At 39.1% G+C, this 14,227-nt stretch overlaps 1 protein-coding gene across 1 annotated transcript; it reads left to right on the top strand.

Annotated features, from left to right (window-relative positions):
• Positions 1-3,578: 3,578 nt before the first annotated feature.
• LOC109625754 (vitellogenin-1) lies at positions 3,579-14,174 on the top strand. Its single transcript, XM_069521948.1, has 34 exons — positions 3,579-3,654; positions 4,536-4,556; positions 4,806-4,957; positions 5,044-5,295; positions 5,380-5,541; positions 5,638-5,777; positions 6,353-6,503; positions 6,582-6,739; positions 6,817-6,982; positions 7,060-7,185; positions 7,269-7,487; positions 7,570-7,787; positions 7,876-7,973; positions 8,309-8,433; positions 8,519-8,620; positions 8,707-8,826; positions 8,922-9,108; positions 9,488-9,581; positions 9,671-9,856; positions 9,959-10,091; positions 10,175-10,391; positions 10,473-10,882; positions 10,997-11,041; positions 11,151-11,228; positions 11,333-11,539; positions 11,638-11,780; positions 11,866-12,001; positions 12,144-12,264; positions 12,348-12,528; positions 12,943-13,037; positions 13,259-13,353; positions 13,460-13,625; positions 13,744-13,905; positions 13,998-14,174. Exons 1-34 carry the CDS (start codon positions 3,615-3,617, stop codon positions 14,096-14,098), a joined length of 5,007 nt encoding a protein of 1,668 aa, XP_069378049.1. The 5' UTR covers positions 3,579-3,614; the 3' UTR covers positions 14,099-14,174.
• Positions 14,175-14,227: the final 53 nt, after the last annotated feature.

Here is a 14,227-nt window from a genome sequence, read left to right on the forward strand (position 1 = left end):
AACCAATGGAATAATAGATTTGAGATTCAGATTCAAACTATCCCACCATTATAATTTCTTCTTGCATGTGTGGTTAAGCAGCACTAAATTACTGGTATTGCCAGACCTAATGTCACTGATCTCCACTGTAAACATTACATAAGATGACGCCACTTTGAATTTACCCTCTGTATGAAATGTGTTATGCAAATGAAGTTGCCTTTCCCTGAATGCAGTTCATGCATTAGAATCTGTTTGACTGTGGTTGGGGCTTAATCATTCAAACACAAGCACACGCACACACACAGACACTCACAAGCTAGCTTTCATGAAAACTCTGCCTGATAAAAACAATGGGACATTATTATTGGGCAAGAGCTTCCTCTGATATCAATGTAGTGCATTAAGGGTGAGATGTGCCTCCTTCCTCTTGTACTTCTCAATGAGGGGAATGTTGGCACTGTTTACGTAAAGGGGAGCAGCCTCACTGGTGTGGATTTTATTCATTTAGGACAGGCCGTGGATGAAATTTGAGCACACTGAGAAGAATGTTTCTCAGACAAGTACGACTCAGCTCCCTTCGTACATAGAGCCGTTGAAAAGAATCAGCTTAGCTAAAATTGAAATGTAATGAAGTGATCTTACACTCCAGCTTTTCAGGGATTAAACAAAGAAGAAACAACATGTAAGCTTTACAACTGCAGATTTTGCTGATTCAGCTCCTGCATCCAGCAGCATGTTAACTACTATAGATAATATACAAAGCAGCTATAGCAGTACATCAGTGTCATTTCTCTTGTGCCTGATTATCTCTGCTCCTGCTTCACCAGCAATCAAAATGATGCATGAAATACACAGCAGATCCCTGTCAATAAAAACGTATGTGTTTAACTTTGAAAATATATTTAGACTTTAAAGAACTGTTTTTTTTCTTTAACAATATCACCTATGTCCCCTTTGGAATTCATTTATCAGCCACTTTTGATCATATGACTTGAGATTTCGAAAATGAGTTGACATATGTTACATTAATGGTTGCCTTGATTATCAAAGTAGTTATTAACAACAAAGTGATACACAAAGAGAATATACAGGGGGGGAAAAGAACCATGATCAGGAAAGGACTGATCTTTACTTTACAACAAGATTATTGCCGATGCCTATAGTAATAGGCTTCACCCATTCATGAAGTATATATGTTATATTCTATATATCAAGGGATTCACATTTATAATTGTGTATCCTACTCCAATATTGTCTGATGACAGGGCAAGAAGAAAAAGATAAAGTAAGTTAGTGTATTGATTTTGAGTTTCTAGCAAACAGGAAGGTTAATCAAAATAGAATTTCTGAGAGTGTGATTAAATACATTTTCAGATTTTCCCAATGAATTATCTTTGAGCTGGTACACTTCCATTGATATTGCCATACTGTTGTCCATTCTTTCTCAGATGCTATTAACTCCTTCTTCCTTCTTCCATTTCATTTTAATGTATTAAGCGGAATGTGTTAAAGATTTAACACAATTTAACCAACTTTTTGGTCTTCTTTTTTTCAAGCATTTAAAAACTGAGCTGTGTTTCTTTTTTAACCTTGCATAGGGCCCCTCTTCCTTTAGCGGTACACTCCTTGACTCAATTATCCATTTTCATTTGGTGTCCATTTAATTCATGTGTTATCAACTGTTATCAATTGTCTGTGTGGGGATTACAAAGTATTTTCTCCATCTTTTTGGAATATGATGTTTTGAAAAAATACTGTATATCTCTTGCCTATGCTGCAAAACAATCATCTCTAAGAGAAGGTATAGGCCATGTCCCTCTTAGACTTTAACTGCAATGTTTTGATATGAACCCTAGGTGCCACATTACCTTAAAAACATTTGATAATATTCCATTCAGTGATTGGTTTTGGTTAATCCCCTGCCTGGAAACACAGCATATAAAATAAATATATTACCCAGACTATTACATATTATGTACTATTACATATTATGTAATAGTCTGAGTAATATATTTATTTTTAATTTTGTTACCTTGTTTAACAGTAAAGCTCTTAAACCTCCGTCTGCCCCTGATTCTGTGTTCTATTAATTAAAAGCTTTTAATGCATATAAAATAAATATATTACCCAGCCTCTGGGTAATATATTTATTTTATATGCTGTGTTTCCAGTCCTTGAGATGAGACAAAAGAAAGTAATTTTGTTTTTATCTCACTATGACCATAATATTCAAATATTGCATCACCTTGGGTAAAGAAGGTGTTGTTTGCCCTTCACCTCAAAGCACATGATGCATGTAACAGGCTGATGTATGCCACTTTAATAATAATTCCCCTGAAATTTTACTTTGTTTAATATAATGAGTCAGTGGTTTCAAATGTAAAGCAGAATAGTGGTGACCATACACAACCCTGTCTTGAAGGTCCAGTGTGTAAGATTTAGGTGGAAGGGAACTATTGGCAGGATTTTAATATAGAATAATCCTCATGATGTTTTCACTAGTTCTAAATTGTATGTTTTGTAGTTTTCTTTACTCCTTTATATTCAAATACTTTATATTTACATCAAGAGGACCCTCTCTACGGAGGTCGCCATGTTTTTTACATTAGTCCAGACTGAACAAACTAAACACCTTTTGAGTTTTTATGACAGTTGAAGGCTACCACAGGTTCTTTTTCATGTTTGGAAGGAGAGGGTGAGGTGAGGGGTGTTCAGCTGCAACATGCAATTTCAACACTAGATATCACAAAATTCATAATAATTGTGTCATGTAAAACAATTCTAAGGCGTGTTCTTAGTCACTTCACTTCACATCATGACTTAGAACGTCAATATGAACCACCCACTCTAGGCTTTTTGATTTGTTACCTTGTTTAACAGTAAAGCTCTTAAACCTCCGTCTGCCCCTGATTCTGTGTTCTATTAATTAAAAGCTTTTAATGTTTTATGATCTAGGATGTGTAATGTGCACAGTTGTATAAATCCTGTCTGATAATTATGTATCACTGGGGACAGGAACACATATTGGAAGCATATGTGACCATTTCTTTGTGACATGTAACGACGAGTCGATTAGAGGTCACGCTGACTACAACAAATAAAGAGAGCAAACAGCCATAGTCATGGTGCCCTTTTTGTGTGAACTTTGAAACTGCTTGTCAACAATCTGATGCATACACATTCATGGCTACACATAAAATCAAAATAAGTAAATCATAAAAACTTACCTTTCACACGCAAGAAAACCCCAAAAATGTTTTGAGAAAAAACATTTTTCCAAATGTTTCAACTGTACAGCATGCAGCATACAAGTTGTACTGTTGATCTATTCGTTAAACCTGTTGTGTCTTGGCTACATGTTTGCTGATAAAAGCACATAAAGCGACTGTGATCGAAAAGTTTCATAACTTTGACTTGGCATATTTGAGGAGAACAAGGTCAGGTGACATTAACTTTTCATCCACTGATACACACCCTGCCACCATTTCCTACACCAATAACCCAAGCTTGTTTGTATTTAAAATTGTGAAACCTTTCTCAGAGATTGTATTTATCAAGCATACCTGAAATCAGCACAATTTGTTTCTATAAAAGGATTGCCCACTCCACTGACATTCACATTCCCATCAGCCATGAGAACGGTTGTACTTGCCTTGACTCTGGCCCTTGTGGGTGAGTAGAATTTCCCTTTTTATAAACCCTTGTCACGTATATAATGCTTTTTTTTTTTTTATTTGAAAATGACAGAAGATTTTTTATTTTACTCTCTTCAAATAATCCAGTAAATGTTGTGATTTTTAGAGATTAAATAAAAGGTAAAAGCTGTTTATCACTGTCCAGTTTATCCCTCACACAGTTGAGCAGGAGTGACAGTTACTGTTCTTGTGCCTTAACATTCAGGGGTTTCTGGCTTTACTTTTTTTCTTTTCTTTTATTTAAATGTGCCAATGCATTTATGTTTTCCAACATTTAAAAATTAAATTAAAAAAATAAATCCAACTTCATACCAGTACAAATTAATACATCTATTTAATAAATTTAAGTTTAATATATATATATATATACATATATATATATATATCCTTTGAGAGTTTTTGATTAATATTAAGTAACCCTTAACTCAGTAAAGATGAGAATGCTTTCCTTACATCATTTACATCTGATTAAAAATTTGTTTTTTGATGTTGCAAACACAGTATATGCTGGGCATGCATGTTGCAGGGCAGGCTAAATAAAACCTGAGAGATTGTAATGTAATGTTCTACAGTAGCTGCTTTAAGACAAGGATTTAGGCAATTGGAGAGAGCAAGCTATTTCTTAAAACTGTTTAAAATATCAGTATCTGGTTGACTACATCTGTAATCTGCACACTGTACATTTTAAGAAAATTGCAAAGTACCTCATCTGCTACAAGACTTTAAAAGGTTATAATGATCTTAATTAGATCTACGTCTACATTAGATGTAAAGTTAAAAAAATATATATATAATAATATTTGTTCGATTATTTATTTATTTGCCTGATTATTAATTTGTTTTCAATTCTATTTCTAGCGGGTCACCCTCAAAACTTTGGTAAGTTCAGTACTTCCTGATAATCTGGTTTCCATTCTTAGCGAATAATATATGGAAACCTATCACAGACTGGGCAGACCATAGTGCAATATTTACTACAGCTGAGGTTCTATCAAAGTGAATTAAACCAAGTAAAAGAATCATAAAATAAATTAAATCTCAATTTATGGTTCATATGATGTTATAAATTACTCTGAATGCTGATTATAATGGACAACTTCCTCTCACTGACTTATATTGTGCATACAGCTCCGCATTTTGCTGCCGGTAAGACTTTTGTGTACAAATATGAGGCATTACTCCTCAGTGGTCTGCCAGAGCAAGGTTTGGCAAGAGCCGGACTCAAAGTCAGCAGCAAAGTTCTCATCAGCGCCGCAGAGCAAAACATATACATGCTGAAGGTAAAGATCAAAATCAAGTGTCAGTAACAATCTTTTTATATTTTGAATGTAAACTGCTCTGTAAGCAATTTTCTTTTACACTGTAGCTTGTAGAACCTGAGCTCTTTGAGTACAGCGGTATCTGGCCAAAGGATCCTTTAGTCCCAGCAGCAAAGCTAACATCAGCACTGTCAGCTCAGCTCTTGACTCCCATCAAGTTTGAGTATATCAATGGGGTTGTTGGGAAAATGATGGCTCCTGAGGGAATCTCCACACTGGTGCTGAACATCCAGAGAGGAATTTTGAATGTCCTTCAGCTCAACATCAAGAAAACACAGAATGTCTACGAATTGCAGGAGGTTTGTCAAAGGCCACACGGTGCTCCTTATAAATCCAATACTGGACGTTGAATCTCTGTAGTAAATATTTGCTCCTCGGATTAGGCTGGAGCTCAGGGTGTGTGCAAGACCCTCTATGCCATCACTGAAGATGACAAAGCTGAACGCATCCTTTTGACAAAGAGCAGAGACCTGGACAACTGTCAGGAGAAGATCATGAAAGACATCGGGTTGGCATACACTGAGAAATGTGCCAAGTGCCAGCAGGTAGGTTCCACCAGATTCTGTGTCGTGCATACAGCTGTGAAAGTAGATAGTGTTGCATGCTCAAGTAACTGTGTTTCATCTCAACATGATTCAAAGAACCTGAAAGGAGCTGCAGCATACAATTACATCTTGAAGCCACTCGCTGATGGCATCCTGATCCAAGAGGCAACCGTCAATGAGCTGATCCAGTTCTCACCTTTTAATGAAATGAATGGAGCTGCTCAGATGGAGACTAAGTGTGTAAAACATATTCACAATTGAATAGAAAAACAGATGATACATCTACACTTCCTTTGAGTGAATGCAAAATATTCTGAATATGGGATATATCTTGCACTGGTGAGATCATTTGAGCCTGAGTTTGAGCTGTGTTTATCAGGACAAGAACCAATGGTATTTAAGTCCTGCTTATACACTCGTCCAACTGATAGCAAGTCCATTTCTGTCATCAGTCATTATGTTTTACACCCTTTATATAGCATCAAATATCTAATTATAACCAAAAGTATCAGAAAATATACAAACACTTATATATAACCACGTTGACATACATCAGCATCATGAAAGCTACCTAAAAAATGTCATTTGATTTTCTTACTCCGGCCATGTCACATCTACTAAGGGGCAAAGTTTATGATCTACACTACAGCTAGCCACCAGGGGTCAACTGAGATGTTTTGGATTCACTTTTGGTGATCTGTCATGTCATTGATCTTTACATACAGTCACTAATCCTTTCTAAGGAATGTTGTAACAGCAGTGTTTGGATTGCACAGAGCTGCAGATTAATTGTTTTCACATTACTTTCAAGGCAATCCTTGGTCTTTCTTGAGATTCAGAATGCACCTATTGTGCCCATCGATGCAGAGTATCTCCGACGTGGATCTCTCAAGTATGAGTTCTCCAATGAGCTTCTTCAGACTCCACTTCAGCTCATCAAGGTCAACAATGCTCAGGCCCAGGTATTGTCTCTTTAGAATGTAATATTGAAAATGTTTGAAACTCGTGAATGACTTCACCTTACATTCCTGTTTTCTTAGATTGTGGATATTCTGAATCATCTGGTGACCCACAATGTGGAGAGAGTCCATGAGGATGCCCCTCTGAAGTTTTTGGAGCTGGTTCAGGTCCTCCGTGCAGCCAAATTTGAAGATCTGGAAATGCTCTGGAACCAATTCAGAAACCGCCCTGCTTACAGGTTTATTGTCTGAACATTTGAAAAAGATATTTGAAAAAAATGTTGGCAGTTTAATTCAATTCATTTTCATCTTTCAGACAGTGGCTCTTGGATGCCATCCCTGTCATTGGAACACCTGCTGCTCTGAAATTCATCAAGGAGAAATACTTGACTAATGAGCTCACAGTTGCTGAAGCAGCCCAGGCTTTAGTTGCATCTGTTCACATGGTGACAGCAAGCACTGAGTCCATCAAGCTGATTGAGGTAATCTTCAATGCAAGTTAGTTTGTCTGTAGTAAGAATGGAGGTAGGAAGCATTTCTGACAGTCGCTGTTTTCTAGGGTCTGGCTGTCAACAATAAAATACTGGAGCAGCCAGTTCTGAGGGAGATTGTGCTTCTTGGCTATGGTACCATGATTTCTAAATACTGTGCTGAGAAGACTGTCTGCCCTGCTGAACTCATCAAGGTGATATAACCTTGTTTCCACATTTTACTTAGATTTTTCTGGAAGAGAAAAGGGGTTTGCTAACTTCTCATTTCCCCTCATAGCCCCTTCAGGAGCTCCTTGCAGAGGCTGTCGCTAGGGGTGAGACCCAGGATATCATTCTGCTCCTGAAAGTTTTGGGTAATGCTGGCCATCCTAATAGTCTTAAGCCAATTACAAAGATCCTGCCAATCCATGGCACTGCAGCTGCATCGCTGCCAATGAGAGTCCACGCTGATGCCATCATGGCCCTGAGGAACATTGCAAAGAAGGAGCCCAGAATGGTGAGCTCTCAATAACAAAGTGTATTTTAAACACATTTTCTGGGAGGATGCCATACTGAGTTTGCTTTCTCTTGCAACTTAGGTTCAGGAATTGGCTCTTCAGCTCTACATGGACAAGGCTCTTCACCCAGAGCTTCGTATGCTTGCATGCATCGTGCTGTTTGAGACAAGGCCTCCAGTGGGTTTGGTGACAACTCTTGCCAGTATTGTGAAGGCAGAGGAGAATCTGCAGGTAGCAAGCTTCACTTACTCCTATATGAAGTCTATGACCAAGAGCAACAGCGCTATCCACGAGTCTGTGTAAGAGCACTCTCTGAAACCTATTCATCACCAACTAAATCTGCAAAAACTCACCTGCTTACTCAGGTCTTTTATGTTCTCTTCACAGTTCTAAAGCTTGCAACGTGGCTGTCAAAATCTTGAATCCAGTCCTGGGCAGACTGAGCTTGCGTTTCAGTAAAGCTATATATGCAGACATCTATAGCAGTAAGGCCTGTTTTACAAGTTACCTCATGTTTTATCTGAACTTTTGTCATATAACTTTATTTCATCTAAACCAAACAACCATGAGTTTGACCCATGTTTACCCCACACTCAGATATGTTTTTTTAACTAACCCTCTTTCCTTTATATCTCATCAATGTCCTTTTGGCTTTTTTAATTACTTTTAGTATCATTTGAAGTTATTGGATTAGTTTTGTTTGTTTACATATATATATATATATATATATATATATATATATATATGTTTTGTCTGTTTGTGCATCTGTCTCACATTGTTTTTGCCGTTCTTAAAATGAGCTTGTTAACCTCTCTGTCAGGCCCTTTGATGCTCGGTGCCGCTGCCAGTGCTTTCTACATCAATGATGCTGCAACTATTCTGCCCAGATCTGTTGTGGCTAAGACCAGTGCTTTCCTTGCTGGAGCTGCTGCTGATGTTGTGGAGGTAGGAGGAAATGGAAACCAAGCTCGAGACATTACCAAGATGTTCTGTTTAGAAAGGTTGTTTGAACATGTAGATTTTTTCCTAGATTGGAGTGAGAACTGAGGGACTCCAGGAGGCTCTTCTGAAAAACCCTGCAGTTGTTGACAGTGCTGACAGGATCACTAAGATGAAGCGTATCATTAAGGCTGTAAGCAATTAAACTCCACTGAGTTATGAATATCACCAATTGTCACCTGATGGAACACAGTGATTGTACGTTTCCTCTGTCCACAGCTCTCTCACTGGAGGTCCCTGCCAAACCGCAGTCCTTTGGCCTCTGTCTATGTCAAGTTCTTTGGACAGGAAATTGCCTTTGCCAATGTTGACAAAGCCTTGATTGATCAGGTCATTTCGGTACGACTCAAATGACAATGTCTCAAATTCATAAGATATTGCTTCAATCATAATTTTGTGAGACACTACAGCTTTAATAAATTATTTTTGTTCAGCTCGCCACTGCACCATCTGCTCAGGCACTTGGTAGAAATGCTGTCCAAGCTCTGCTGTCTGGTGCTTCCTTCAACTTTGCTAAGCCTCTGTTGGCTACTGAGGTGCGACGCATAATGCCTACTGCTGCTGGTCTTCCAATGGAACTCAGTCTGTACACTGCTGCTGTGGCAGCTGCAGCTGTTCAGAGTAAGTTGAAGTTATAAAACATCGACAGTCGCAAGGCACAGGTCCCACCAGTCAGAGGAAAATAGCTTCCCGTAAGCTAATCAAAGGCGGTGTTGACTCGTTTAAAAGTACTTGAAAACTGCATATACTATACTACTACTATAAGAGTTGACTGTTAAAATACCTTGAAGATATATCATAAAGCCCAATATTATCATCTATACCACTCTGTAAAGCAGATGCTGATTTATTGCTTTTTTCAAAGAAAAAAGGAAACACTGCGGTTTGTTTTCATTAGAGCACTAATGATATCTAATACATAATATCATCTAATATTGGAACCAAGAGCATTAAGAGTGTGTTGCTAAGAGGTGACACATGGATTTATTTGTTTTCTTAGTCAAGGCTATCACAACACCATCTCTGCCTGAAAACTTCCATCTTGCTCACCTTCTGAAGACAGAGATGCAGCTTGAGACCGAGATCAGACCAAGGTAGGTTTAACACCTGACACCAAAACATAAAATGAGCAGGAAATATATCACATTTTATAATGAAACACAAACATGTCTTCTCTTTCTAGCATTGCAGTGAACACATTTGCTGTGATGGGGGTGAACACTGCTATACTCCAGGCATCTTTGCTATCAAGAGCCAAGCTCAACTCCATTTTGCCCGCTAAAATTACTGCAACAGTTGACATCAAGGAGGGCAACTTTAAGCTTGAAATTCTGCCCGTCTCTGCTCCTGAACACATTGCAGCCGTGCAGTAAGCCTAACATTTTTAACTTATTGCCTACAATAAATAAGCTAATGTCACAGCTAAAATGCATCATAAAGTCCATATTATTGAATTTTGTTATTTCAACAGAGTTGAGACTTTTGCTGTGGCGAGAAATATTGAGGATCTTGCAGCTGCAAGAATTGTTCCTGTTGTCCCAGCCGAAGTCATGCAGCCCATCTCAAGTCAATCTAAGCTTAGTTCCTCTGCAGCAGCCAGTCGGGTGTGATTTAAAAAAAGTATTTCAATATAATTAAACAGTATCTACATTTACAATATAATTAATTGATCTTTTTTTTTTCACAGTCAAGATCCTCAGAGATAATTTTCGAGGATGTGGCAGCTCCCAAGTCCTCTGTGAAATCCAAAGCAGCTCAATATGCAAAGAAGTACTGTGCTAAAGCTGTTAACATTGGCCTGAAAGGCTGTGTAAAGGTTGCCACTCAAAACGCTGCTTTCATCAGGGACGTTGTCCTGTACAAACTGGCAGGACAGAATTCTATTGCTCTTTCTTTGACACCACGTAAGTATTGACACTAGACACTTTTGCAGAAGCAGCATGCATGTAGCAAGTATTTATTCTAGTATTTAATGGTACGTTCAGTTGAAGGTCAAGAGATTGTGAAATTGGAGATGGAGATTCAAGTTGGACCAAAGGCTGCAGAGAAGCTCATTAAGCAGATCAATCTGAGTGAAGAGGAACTTGTTGAGGAAAGACCAATCTTGATGAGGCTCAAGAAAATCCTTGCTCCTGGTCAGAAGAACAGGACCTCCTCCTCCTCCTCCTCCTCCTCCTCCTCCTCCTCCTCCTCCTCCTCCTCCTTGTCCTCATCCTCCTCCTCCTCCTCATCCTCCTCCTCCTCCAGCCTTCTTTCAAAGTCTTCTTCCTCCAGCTCCTCATCTCGTTCCAGCAAGTCTCTGAGCAGGTCCTCAAAGTCCAGCTCTGCATCAAGCCTTGCCTCTCTCTTCAGTGCTAGCTCAAGTTCCTCTAGTTCTAGTGCTCACCTCTCAAAGGTAAGATCAAATGGCAAGATTATTGTTATGAGGTTGCATGGAAGAAAATTAACGCATACATACAGTATATCACTGTAAGCATGACATCTGAAAACAAATATTTCTGCTTAGCAGCAAGTGATGAATCGCCAAAGGTTCCAGAAGAACCACAAGAAACAGGTACGTTTAGATGCTTCAAACACTTGACAATGTAAATTACAGTTTGATTATGTAAACTGTTGCAGCTTGTTCATGATGCCCATTAACAGAAATACATTTACTTTTGTAGAGTCAACTCTCTCAAGCCACCTCTGCAGCACTTTCCAGCAGGAGCAGTGCTTCAAGCTTTGAGGCTATCTACAAAAAGGTGAATCTTGGTCATTTTTGCATAAATAAATCCTTTGTATGATCTTTTGACAAAAAGATTTGTTGAGGTACTTATTGCTTAACCCACATTGCTTAATCACACAGAATGAATTCCTCGGAAAAGAGGCTGCCCCTGTCTTTGCTATCATCCTCCGTGCTGTCAAAGCTGACAAAAAGATACTGGGATACCAACTGGCTGTCTACCTGGACAAACCTACCTCCAGAATTCAGCTCATTGTGGCTGCCTTGGCTGCTGATGACAACTGGAAGTTATGTGCCGATGGAGTTCTGTTAAGCAAATTCAAAGTCAATGTAAGGAATTGTATTGCTTGTCTTTTATAGAGAAAATCCTACGACATAAAATATACCCTTAAACCTGCCTTATAGCCACTTATACCGTCTCTCAATAGGCAAAAATAGCCTGGGGAGCTGAATGCAAGCAGTACGACACAATGATCACAGCTGAGACTGGTCTTATTGGACCAAGACCAGCAGCTCGCCTCAGAATGGCCTGGAACAACCTACCTTCTGCCCTTAAACAATATGCAAAGAAGTAAAAAAACTGTCTTTACTTTCTTTATTACACTGACATGGAATACAGAGTATGTAAAATGATATTTGGACATTTCTTTATAAAGGGCGTACAGCTACATTCCTGCTTCCACACTGGCTGGCCTCATTCAAGGAAAGGAAGAAAAGAGCAGCAACCAGCTCTCCGCTACTCTGGTCGCAACATCTGACAGGGAACTTGACCTCATTTGGAAAACACCAATGGTATGAATCATCAGGTTGAGAAAATAGACATAGATTCCTCCATTTATGATGATACATGATGCCATTACCAAAGGTCCAGCTCCAGCTTGGTGCATAGCACACGCTATTCACGATTTCTAATAACAACTTATTCTATCCACAGCGTGTTTATAAGCTGTCTTTGCGTCTTCCCATTGCTCTGCCACTTGATGCCGTCAAAGGCCTCACCCCCTTCAATGACGTTGCTGACAGAGTCCACTACTTTTTAGCCAAGGCTGCTGCAGGTAATGGCTCTATTGATATCCAATGTGTTGGCAGTTGTTTTTGACTGTGTGCTAAAGATTAAATCTATTTCATTTTTTCACAGCTGAATGTAGCTTTGCCAGAGACACGCTGACCACATTCAACAACAGGAGATACAAGAATGAGTTTCCTTTGTCTTGCTCCCAAGTTCTGGCACAGGATTGCACAGAGGAGCTGAAATTTATGGTTCTGCTGAAGAAGGATAACATTGAACAAAACCATATAAATGTGAAGATTGCTGATATGTGAGTTTTGAAGCTCTTGCTGAATGAGTTTACACAATTCGATTAAGCTCATCAGCACCAGGTATTTATCTCTGTATTTCACAGTAAACTGGGGTTTTAACTATTTTTATCTGTGGTGGCATTCCTGTACTGATGCACAGGTAGCTATGCATTTTACGTCAACCAACAATGATCATTTTTAGCTCAGGGCAAATAGTTTTACCCCCCAAAAGTCCTTCCAGGGGTTGGAACTTTAGGAAAATACAGAACCCTTTGGAGAGGGGGTCGCTTGCATTGGACATGTCTTAGAAAATAGGTTTCTTTACTTTGAGTCTTCATCATTAAGCTGTATCCAGCACTCATTGCAGGAACAGTTGGGCTTCTCTTTGTAATATTATAAGGTTTTGATTCACATTTTCATTTATGCCCTTGCAGTGATATTGACCTGTACCCGAAGAACACTGAAGTGATTTTAAAGGTCAATGGAATGGAAATACCCATCAACAATCTGCCATACCAGCATCCCACAGGTTTCTATATACATTGATTATCCAATCAAAGTTGCTGACTTCTAATATTGCAAACCAAATGATGGTAGAATTAAGCTAAAGTTGTCCATGTTTCACTTTCAAAACAACTTCATACTAATTCCATATTTCTGTTAGGTCTGAAAGCTTTGATACATAATATGTATATAACACAATTAAATCCCCTGAAGTAAATGATGATAAAAAATGTTTTTGTCTTACAGCTAAAATCCAGATTAGACCAAAGGATGAAGGAATATCTGTGTTTGCTCCCAGCCTGGGTCTTCATGAAGTGTACTTTGACAGAAACTCATGGAAGGTAAATGCAACAGTAAATATGGACATTACATTTAAGCATGTAGGTGTACATTATATAGTATATATCAGTGAGTGACTGTAATATGTGATCTGATTTGCCCATGCAGGTTAAAGTTGTGGACTGGATGAAGGGACAGACCTGTGGACTCTGTGGAAAGGCTGATGGGGAAGTCCAACAGGAGTATCGCACACCAAATGGACGCTTGACCAAGGATGCTGTCAGCTACGCTCATTCCTGGGTTCTGCCAGCCGAGAGTTGCAGAGACACCACGGGTGAGATACACAGTTCACCAAAGAATGATCTCTAGAGCAACATTACTTAAATCAAGTCTGTTACCCAAGTGAGGATACGTGAAATCCATCAGAAGCTAACTCGTGCTTTCTCTTACAGAGTGTCATATGAAGCGTGAATCTGTGCAGCTTGACAAACAGGTCAACATCCACGAGCAGGAATCAAAATGCTTCTCTGTTGAGCCTGTGCTGCGCTGTCTGCCCGGCTGCTTCCCTGTGAAGACCACAGCCGTTACCGTTGGCTTCCACTGCCAACCTGCCAGTGAGTGCCCCAGGTTTATGTGATAGAATGTGACAATGAGGTAAAAAGTCCTTCCGAGTTCCTAACTTGCTCCTCTCCCTTCACTTGTGCAGATTCTGCCGTGAGTCTTCACAACATGTTTGATAACAGCGTGGACCTGAGGGAAACAGCAGAAGCTCACCTGGCCTGCAGCTGTACTGCTCAGTGTGCCTAATAACACTTACTTCTGCTAGTCAATGATGTGTGTTTTGAATAAGACCTCAAATAAACTGTTGAATCTTTAAAAAAAAGGTTTTGTTGTGTTGCTACATGTATGTTGGATTTGTAAAACTGTTTGCAGCAT

The sequence above is a fragment of the Paralichthys olivaceus genome, chromosome 3, assembly GCF_024713975.1.
Source record: "Paralichthys olivaceus isolate ysfri-2021 chromosome 3, ASM2471397v2, whole genome shotgun sequence".
Classification (NCBI taxonomy): domain Eukaryota; kingdom Metazoa; phylum Chordata; class Actinopteri; order Pleuronectiformes; family Paralichthyidae; genus Paralichthys; species Paralichthys olivaceus.

Bases quoted from the DNA above. Each gene is read 5' to 3' on its own strand.
- LOC109625754 (XM_069521948.1), top strand. From the start codon at position 3,615: ATGAGAACGGTTGTACTTGCCTTGACTCTGGCCCTTGTGG. The intron at 10,392-10,472 runs GTAAGTATTGAC...TGGTACGTTCAG, and splicing joins TGCTCTTTCTTTGACACCAC to TTGAAGGTCAAGAGATTGTG. The intron at 13,626-13,743 runs GTGAGATACACA...TTTCTCTTACAG, and splicing joins GAGTTGCAGAGACACCACGG to AGTGTCATATGAAGCGTGAA.